This window comes from Salvelinus namaycush, chromosome 19 (assembly GCF_016432855.1).
Source record: "Salvelinus namaycush isolate Seneca chromosome 19, SaNama_1.0, whole genome shotgun sequence".
In the NCBI taxonomy this organism is placed as follows: Eukaryota; Metazoa; Chordata; class Actinopteri; order Salmoniformes; family Salmonidae; genus Salvelinus; species Salvelinus namaycush.
The window spans coordinates 51,006,889-51,017,750 of NC_052325.1; the positions used below are offsets into that span (position 1 = coordinate 51,006,889).

Sequence of the window (10,862 nt, forward strand, 5' to 3'; positions counted from 1 at the left end):
TGCAAAAGGTGATGTTTATATGCCAACTATTAAGATGGCAAGCAAAGCACTTATGCAACCCAAAGCAATTTCTCCACAGTCCAATGCGTCACCAACATACGTGGAACTTGCATCTGTCACAGAGCCAGATAGCTCTATAGGACATTCCCTGTTTTCAAGCCTTGTGTTGGTAAAAAAAAATGTAAGGAATAAATTAGAAATGTAGAACAGAACAACAGCAAGGGTGAGACTCTTCTTTGACCTCATTCTTACGTCAAGTATTTCATAGTTCCTGGCTACAGGTTTGAATTGTTTCTCCTGTAAGAGAACCATTGCTTGTTAGTGGTAACAAGCATTGCAAAGAGCGGTGGATTTATGCGTTCAAGAGCACTCTTTCTGATCTCTCATGTGTAAATGAAAGGGGGAACTCAGGTCATGGCCATTAGTTAATCTATGGTGATTTATACATCTAAAAAGGCCTGTTTGAAAGGTTGCTGGAGGCAAGCAGTCAACAATTACAGATCTAGGATCTTAATTTCAGCCAGTTTGCTACAGCATGGAAATAATCCTGCAGCAACAGGAAATGTGAATTATGTGGATTATAATTAACAAACATTTTTGGTAGGGAAAATCAAGTCTGAAATTTCTAAATGGAAACAAACGTCAGAAGCCCATTTAAACCGCAAATAAACTGCACGTTTTACATTTCCTGCATAGTAGGAAAGTTATCCTGCAACGGGATGATCTAAATTAAGATCCTACATCTGTAAACCTAGCAATTTTTTTATCCTGTTTCGATTAGATGATATTGGGCCTTTCTCGTCACATAATTCCCAATCTCCTGATTCCAGCTATCTTTTTCTGTGTATAATTTATGTGGGGCAGCTTGTGAAGAGAAGGATTTTCCACCTCTATCCTCAGAGGCAGAGATTCTGTTGACCTTGGGCCACTGATAATTCTATTGGATCTGGTTTCTCGCATTCAATGTTGTTGTTTTTTTTACAATGGTGGTTATTAATGAAGTGCAATATAAACACTGACTGTATAAACTCGAGAGTCTCACCAGCTTGTGGAAATACTGTATCTGCAAACGTTGCCTCTTATTAAACCAATGACTTTATATTCACAGAGAGTTACGTTCCGTTGGTCAGTTTTAGAGCAACAGTGTTTTACGTCTTTAAAGAAACAGCTCAGTTGCTAAAGATGTAACTTAATTTGGATCTAGCTATGAACACAAATTTTAAAAAACTATCTGTGAAACGAGGCCCAGGTTGATGGAATTAAGAACATATTGTTTATTCTCCTAATAGTTTTTAGTCCACAATCTCTATTGAAGACTGTGTAACGGGTATTTCAGATAAGAACATCCTAAAATCAGAATTGACATGGTAAAATGGTAATTACACGATAATAACCTGCACCAATAGACACAATTTGTGTTTGACACCAGCGACACACACACCTTTTGGATAAAAGCGTCTGCTAAATGGCATATATTATTATTATTTATATTACCATTAAAGAAGGATATGATGACAACTAATGCATTTCCTGCTTTGCAATCAAAGTATTTTCACTGTCATGTCAAAGCAGCCACGGACATGGTTTTGAAAACATCCATTCATTATATCATTGGTTTATATAGACCATGACGAGGAAGGCGGCTTCCATTGAGTCCAGCTGCTATTTATGGGTTCAGTGTTTTGCATCATTGAGGATTACCATTCATGTTCATAATGGACAATGTGTCACTTGTTACATTTTCATGTTGGGAGGGATAAAAGCTCAGACACAGCCCCCTAAGAGGATCATGTGGGTTTGAGTGGGGGACACCTACTCTTCATCATCATCATCATCAACAACAACAACGCATTCACCCTCACAATTACCTTCAATGAACTTGATCATGTTGGTTAGGCCTATGAACAGACACACACACACACACACACACACACACACACACACACACACACACACACACACACACACACACACACACACACACACACACACACACACACACACACAATCCATTGCTAGACAATCCATTGCTAGACCACAGTCACAAAGTTTAGACCCTAAAAAACAAAGTGAAACTAGTTATATGAATCCATTAATAAGATAGACATTCAGGATGTGAAAAGGCAATAAGACTAAAATAAGTCTCTTAAGTCAAGTCTAGTCCAGACCATTAGAGAGAAACGAGGGATGCAAACCGGGGTTGATAAACGACAGAGCTTTGACCTAATTATCTACAGCGGTTCAGTAATAGCTTAGCTACCAAGCATATGTCCCAAATAACACCCTATTCCCTATATAGTGCACTACTTTTGACCATAGCCCTATGGGCCCTGGTCAAACGTAGTGTACTACATAGAGAATACGGTGCCATTTGGGACGCAGCCAAGTCTTTCCTCACTGGCTGAGGAAATGGGACATAAAACGCATTCAGGATAGCATATTTAGTCCCCTGGTCCCAAGATTACCATCGTAACCTGTTACTCTGGCAATGTTGGCCAAATATTTAATGTTGACTTTTAAGCATTCAGACCTTGCAGCCTACCATTTTCAGGTAGTGCTCTGCATTCATTTCCACTTAAATGAATAGTTTGTTAGAACATTCTTGCTAAAAAAATACAAATCCAGTGTCTATTTGCTTATCTACATTTCTTGTGTGGTAATGGTAATTGGACTGGGGGTTAGTAGAGAGTGCTTTTCTCAAGTACATTCATATGCTTATGAAGAAAATTAGTTGAAGGCTACAGGTCCAAGTGTATGGATTAACGAAAATAATAAATTCTCATCACAATCATTTTGCATTTTATGTAAACTACAGGCTAAATAACAGTGATAATTGCACGATGCAAAATCAGGGGGTATTGAATAATGCTCTAGCACTCAGGTCTACTGTTCTCAAATGTGGGGTAAAAGGTTGAGGCTATTTTAGGATTCAAATTTAGAAATGCGACAGAAAATCTACGACGGCACAGTCAGATGATTTACAAAGGCAGGCTGTCGCGCGGACGTGCTTTACAGCCTCGCGACCATGTTTTTATCGGTTTGGCACAGAAAATGGAAAACAAGTTTACATTACACCGGGCTATAAAATCAGTAAGGTTCGTATTCCGGGTAGCACTAAATGAAACTCCTGCAGGTAACGGAACAGCGCCAGGTAGATTAAAAGAAAATGCTATATTTCGCCGTACAGTAGGCTAAAGAACAGACAAATAGGCTACCTTTATTCTGGTAATCTATAGATTACACAATTGAAATGGTTTGTAGCAGCCTATAGTGAACAAATAAATGCATTGTAGTGCGTGCAATGGGTTAAATATTGTCTTTGGTGACATTTCCAATTGCTCACAAGTTAAGAAATAATACGTTATTCATGAGTTATTAAAAAGAATCAGACATACACTTGGAGACATTGATAGAAGTGTATAGGAGGATTTCAGACCACTGTAGACTCTTGGGGAGTCTAAAATAGAAACTAGAATGTGGCACTTGAATTTCTCAAGTGATGAACCTATGTTGAGAAATAACTGCAATTCAAAATTTTGCGCCGCGCAAATTATTCCGCAACAACAGTGACTAATAATAATAATAACAAAATAGGCTAGTTATAATAAAAACAGGCTCATAATAATAGCCAAATATGGCTAATTAATTTATTAATAAGCGAAACAATGCAAGAAAGGTAAACATTTAATTTCATGGACATTTACATCAATGTGCCACTTTGGTAAATCAGGAAATAAATGCGAATAAATGTTAGTGTATGTTGTCGATGATAAAGCCATAGCGTATTATAATATAATGGGACCTTTAGGCAACCCTGAAATTCTCGAAGGCTGATGACCATCCTCACACCTTGGCTATTTGGAATAATGTTTTACTCTAAAACCCAAACGATGCTACTTACAGACAATGCCCTCGATAATGTATTAGCCTGTCCACCCCAAATTTCTATATGCATTAGGACTTTTATTACCGTCACCACAAAAACTATCAGCCGCCCTGCGTACCAATACGAACATCTGGAACAGGCAGACAGAATAGACATACGGGAGATAATGTAGCCCAAAGAAATGCCCCCGAGTCCTTGGCTTTCTTACCAGAGCAGTTCCAGCCGGTAGGCGTCTGACAGTCGCTGAGGGATGACGGGAAAGCGCAAAGTTGCTCTACAGGTAAAGTGGCTAAAAACGAAACGACGGTGATCCAGACCCAATCTCCCACTGTCCGGCTCCACTGGTGCGGGCGTCGGGGCTCCTGTAGTGCCGCAGCCGCCACCGATAGACCCATCTCAGTTCAGCGGCGTACCCCGACAACACAAGCGAGCAGGGCAAAAGAGGCAGACACGCACCAACAACTCCGGTCCAGACGTTGGCTGTTTCACCGGGGCGCTCAGTGACCAAGAAAGGGACATCTTCCGTGCAAGAAAGCGTGCCCCATGAAGTGCTGTAGAGTAACCAACGGGTTCCGCCCGATTCGAGGTGGCGCAGCTCCAATATGAAGGGGGTTCGAGTGAAAAGGTCTGGTGGGGGGAGGGGGCGGGCAATGGAGGGTGTGTGGGATGGTGTCAAGGGGAAAGTTAGCCAGGTAAACCAGTGAAAGAGGATGGGCAGGCAGGTAGAGGAAGGATGCTCAACGATGAGGAGAGAAAATAAAAAATGGAAAAAAAGGGGTTGGTGGAAGGAATTGAAACAAATACTGTTTATATCACTCGGTTTCGATACGGAGACGTCCTAGTAATATCCAGAAATGCCACGGGCTTCTTTGACAAGCGCTCCCCTCGCAGTTGTGTTCAGACGCGCAGTGAGTCTGTCTGTTGCGCTCGCCTCCTCATCTCTCTGGAATCCGCGTTGCGCCCATCAGCAGCAGGTTACCGGTCTGGTTATGATCACGTGGTGTCGGATGCGAAAGAGAGGGGGGAGGGGGTTCTCGGTAATTATAGAACGCTGATTGGAGGAGAGAGAAGAATGCTATGCGATGGAGAAGGAGAGGAAGGAGGGAGATACGGCTTTGTGGTGGACACAACGGTCAGTGTCTGTTCAATGTTTGGGCTTGGAACGAGCGGGTTTCGGCTCTAGTCACAGCTGAACCATGCAGGAAGGGCGGGAAGAGATGCACTCGCACTCACAATCTAATTGGCCACTTGCATTTAAAAAGGTTGCAGAAATCGATTCGTCCAGCTGGGGCTTGGATTGTTGCTTTGCTATGAAATAATAAGGAGTCCGTCACTGAGTTGCCTGTCCCACAGTATGCCAAAATACCTCAATATTCGAAATATTATTCTCAGACATACTGTTGCCATAGCGGCTTCGACCCAGTAATTGATATCCTGTCAGAAACAAAGGCACTGTTATTTTTACGCCTTAGAACAGGGATGGGCAACTGGCTCCCATTTTGTACCCCCCCCCCCTCTCAATTAGCCAATGACCCCACCCCCCCACCCCCACACTCTCAATTAGACCATGGCAGCTAACATTTTTTAGATTGGTAATTATGCCTATGGGTAATTTCCGTCTCATAAATCGAAGGCACAGGGGGCAATGTCGAGAGCGCGGAAAATAATGTTGAGCGCAGTTGGAGAGGGTTAAGATTTTTTTTAAATATCGAGGACGCAGAGGATCATGTTGAGGAGCTGAGAGAGTTAAGAGCTCAGACCAAAATGTTGCGTGCCCAGAAAGTGCAATTGAGCGCAAGAAATTAAGTGTCGATATGCATCCCCCTGCTCACGGTATACAATATAGCATTATTGACCAATTAATTACTACAATGACATTGACCGTCTACCTAAATGGAAGGCGGGACCCATACAACGTGAGGTTTACATACCCAGGTAGCTAGCTTGTAGCCACATTACAACATGGAGGACTCCCGGCAAGGCACTTCTTCTTTTAGGTAAGAAAGCTAGCTAGCGAATTCAGCCTAATGCTCTTTCAACGTGTTTTTGATGATCTCATTGATGTAGGCGGCTCTAAATGCGATGGGAAAATGTATATATTTATAAAGATTTTTTTTTAAATGGCCATTAGGTAGCTAGCTACAGTAGTTAGGCTGAAACTGCTGGCGAAGAGCTACAGTAGATAGCCAGCTAACTCCCACCATCAGCTGAGTTCATCAATGAAGCTAATGATAGGTTTATAGAAATAAACTATATATTTGCTAGTTATATTTTAAAGACTTAAGCGCATAACACCCAGACATATGTTGAACATTAGGAACCTCGTGAACACCAGTAAAATCTCCATGATCTTGAGGTTTATTCAGGAAGGTGCAACTTGTTAGATAAAAATACAGGTAACTGCCAAAATAATGGAAACGCTTGAGTAAATGAGGGATACCAAACATATTGAAAGCATGTCTGGTTCCTAAGCAGTTAAAGTACAGTGCATTTGGGAATTTTTCCACACTTGGTTACATTACAGTCTTATTCTAAAATTGATTGAATTGAATTCATACCTCAATCTACACACAATATCCCATAATGATGAAGCAAAAACAGTTTTTTTGTGCCCCCAAAAATACAAAAAATAAGAAATAGCTCATTTACAAAAGTATTCAGACTCTTTGCTTTGAGAATCGAAAATGAGCTCAGATGCATCCTGTTTCCAGTGATCATCCTTGAGATACTGATTGGACATGATTTGGAAAGGCACACATCTGTCTATATACATTATAGAGGTCGACCGATTAATCGGAATGTCAAGTTTTCATAACAATCGGAAATCTGTATTTTTGGACACCGATTTGGCCGTTTTTTTTTTTTTTTTTTTTTACACCTTTATTTAACTAGGCAAGTCAGTTAAGAACACATTCTTATTTTCAATGACGGCCTAGGAACGGTGGGTTAACTGCCTCGTTCAGGGGCAGAACGACAGATTTTTACCTTGTCAGCTCTGGGGATTCAATCTTGCAACCTTACAGTTAACTAGTCCATCACTCTAACCACCTGATTACATTGCACTCCACGAGGAGCCTGCCTGTTACGCGAATGCAGTAGAAGCCAAGGTAAGTTGCTAGCTAGCATTAAACTTATCCTATAAAAAAACAATCAATCAATAAATCATAATCACTAGTTAACTACACATGGTTGATGATATTACTAGTTTATCTAGCGTGTCCTGCATTGCATATAATCGATGCGGTGCGTATCGTTGCTCCAATGTGTACCTAACCATAAACATCAATGCCTTTCTTAAAATCAATACACAGAAGTATATATTTTTAAACCTGCATATTTAGCTAAAAGAAATCCAGGTTAGCAGGCAATTGTGTCACTTCTCTTGCGTTCATTGCACGCAGAGTCAGTGTATATGCAAGACTTTGGGCGGCCTAATTTGCCATAATTTTACGTAATTATGACATAAGGTTGTGCAATGTAACAGGAATATTTAGACTTATGGATGCCACCCGTTAGATAAAATACAGAACGGTTCCGTATTTCACTGAAAGAATAAACGTCTTGTTTTCGAGATGATAGTTTCCGGATTCGACCATATTAATGACCTAAGGCTCGTATTTCTGTGTGTTATTATGTTATAACTAAGTCTATGATTTGATAGAGCAGTCTGACTAAGTGGTGGTAGGCAGCAGCAGGCTCGTAAGCATTCATTCAAACAGCACTTTCCTGCATTTTGCCAGAAGCTCTTCGCTGTGCTTCAAGCCTATCAACTCCCGAGATTAGGCTGGTGTAACCGATGTGAAATGGCTAGCTAGTTAGCGGGGTGCACGCTAATAGCGTTTCAAACGTCACTCGCTCTGAGACTTGGAGTAGTTGTTCCCCTTGCTCTGCATGGGTAACGCTGCTTCAAAGGTGGCTGTTGTCGTTGTGTTCCTGGTTCGAGCCACTGGCAATACTAAAGTGCCTATAAGAACATCCAATAGTCAAAGGTATATGAAATACAAATGGTATAGAGATAAATAGTCCTATAATTCCTATAATAACTACAACCTAAAACTTCTTAACTGGGAATATTGAAGACTCATGTTAAAAGGAACCACCAGCTTTCATATGTTCTCATGTTCTGAGCAAGGAACTTAAACGTTAGCTTTCTTACATGGCACATATTGCACTTTTACTTTCTTCTCCAACCCTTTGTTTTTGCATTATTTAAACCAAATTGAACATGTTTCATTATTTATTTGAGGCTAAATTGATTTTATTGATGTATTATATTAAGTTAAAATAAGTGTTCATTCAGTATTGTTGTAATTGTCATTATTACAAATACATTTTTAAAAAATCGTCCGATTAATCGGTATCGGCTTTTTTGGTCCCCCAATAATCGGTATCGGACCAGATTCTCTGGTCTGATGAAACCAAGATTGAACTCTTTGGCTTGAATGCCAAGTGTCATGTCTGGAGGTAACCTGGCACCATCCCTACAGTGAAGCATGGTGGTGGCAGCGTCATGCTGTGGGGATGTTTTTCAGCTTAGAGATCAGTACAACGAGATCCTTGATAAAAACCTGCTCCAGAGCGCTCAGGACCTCAGACTGGGGTGAAGGTTCCACTTCCAACAGGACAATGACCCTCAGCACACAGCCAAGACAAGGCAGGAGTGGCTTCGGGACAAGTATCTGAATGTCCTTGAGTGGCCCAGCCAGAGCACGGACTTGAACCCATTCAAACATCTCTGAAGAGACCTGAAAATAGCTGTGCAGTGACGCTCCCCATCCAACCGACAGAGCTTGAGAGGATATGCAGAGAAGAATGGGACAAACTCCCCAAATACAGGTGTGCCAAGCTTGAAGTGTCATACCAAAGAACACTCAAGGCTGTAATCGCTGCCAACGGTGCTTCAGCAAAGTACTGAGTAAAGGGTCTGAATACTTACAGTTGAAGTCGGAAGTTTACATACACCTTAGCCAAATACATTTGAACTCAGTTTTTCACAATTCCTGACATTTATTCCGAGTAAACATTCCCTGTTTTAGGTCAGTTAGGATCACCACTTTATTTTAAGAATGTGAAATGTCAGAATAATAGTAGAGAATTATTTATTTCAGCTTTAATTTCTTTCATCACATTCCCAGTGGGTCAGAAGTTTACATACACTCAATTAGTATTTGGTACCATTGCATTTACATTTTTTAACTTGGGTAAAACCTTTCGGGTAGCCTTCCACAAGCTTCCCACTATAAGTTGGATGAATTTTGGCCCATTCCTCCTGAAAGAGCTGGTGTAACTGAGTCAGGTTTGTAGGTCTCCTTGCTCGCACATGCTTTTTCAGTTCTGCCGACACATTTTCTGTAGGATTGAGGTCAGGGCTTTGTGATGGCCACTCCAATACCTTGACTTTGTTGTCCTTAAGCCATTTTGCCACAACTTTGGAAGTTTGCTCGGGGTCATTGTCCATTTGGAAGACCCATTTGCGACCAAGCTTTAACTTCCTGACTGATGTCTTGAGGATGTTGCTTCAATATATCCACATAATTTTCCTACCTCATGATGCCATCTATTTTGTGATGTGAACCAGTCCCTCCTGCAGCAAAGCACCCCACAACATGATGCTGCCACCCTCGTGCCTCACGGTTGGGATGGTGTTCTTCGGCTTGCAAGCCTCCCCCTTTTTCCTCCAAACATAACAATAGTCATTATGGCCAAACAGTTCTATTTTTGATGCATCAGACCAGAGGACATTTCTCCAAAATGTACGATCTTTGTCCCCATGTGCAGTTGCAAACTGTAGTCTGGCTTTTTTATGGCAGTTTTGGAGCAGTGGCTTCTTCCTTGCTGATCGGCCTTTCAGGTTATGTCGATATAGGACTGGTTTTACTGTGGATATAGACACTTTTGTACCTGTTTCCTCCAGCATCTTCACAAGGTCCTTTGCTGTTGTTCTGAGATTGATTTGCACTTTTTGCACCAAAGTACGTTCATCTCTAGGAGACAGAACGCGTCTCCTTCCTGAGCGGTATGACGGCTGCGTGGTCCCATGGTGTTTATACTTGCGTACTATTGTTTGTACAGATGAACGTGATCCCTTCAGGCGTTTGGAAATTGCTCTCAAGGATGAACCAGACTTGTGGAGGTCTACAATTTCTTTCTGAGGTCTTGGCTGATTTCTTTTGATTTTCCCATGATGTCAACCAAAGAGGCACTGAGTTTGAAGGTAGGCCTTGAAATAGATCCACAGGTACACCTCCAATTGACTCAAATTATGTCAATTAGCCTATCAGAAGCTTCTAAAGCCATGACATAATTTTCTGGATTTTTCCAAGCTGTTTAAAGGCACAGTCAACTTTGTGTATATAAACTTCTGACCCACTGGAATTGTGATACAGTGAATTATAAGTTAAATAATCTGTCTGAAAACATTTGTTGATAAAATTACTTGTCATGCACAAAGTAGATGTCCTAACCGACTTGCCAAAACTATAGTTTGTTAACAAGAAATTTGTGGAGTGGTTGAAAAATGAGTTTTAATGACTCCAACCTAAGTGTATATAAACTTCCGACTTAAACTGTTTGTGGGAACTCCTTCAAGACTATTGGAAAAGCATTCCAGGTGAAGCTGGTTGAGAGGATGCCAAGAGTGTGCAAAGCTATCATCAAGGCAAAGGGTGGCTATTTGAGGAATCTCAAATATAAATAATATTTTGATTTGTTTAACACTTTTTTTGGTTACTACATTTTTCCATATGTGTTATTTCATAGTTTTGATGTTGTCACTATTATTCTACAATGTAGAAAATAGTAAAAATAAAGAAAAACCCTTGAGTGAGTTGGTGTTCTAAATCTTTTGACCGGTAGTGTGTAAATGCGCCCATCTCGGTTTACTAATCCATTGCAGAGGTCAATCATCAATTGTCTTTTAGTCAAGATCTGAAAATGTGGTCAGAGGCTCCATATGAACGGTGTGACGCAATTGTGG

At 40.9% G+C, this 10,862-nt stretch overlaps 1 protein-coding gene across 1 annotated transcript in view; it reads right to left on the reverse strand.

Moving 5' to 3' along the window:
• Positions 1-4,281, reverse strand: part of LOC120063876 (tomoregulin-2-like) — a 128,687-nt gene extending 124,406 nt beyond the window's left edge. The window contains exon 1 of the mRNA XM_039014194.1: positions 4,095-4,281. Coding sequence (XP_038870122.1) covers positions 4,095-4,281 — 187 coding nt within the window. The remainder of the gene's footprint in view (positions 1-4,094) is intronic.
• Between the last annotated feature and the right edge of the window lie 6,581 nt (positions 4,282-10,862).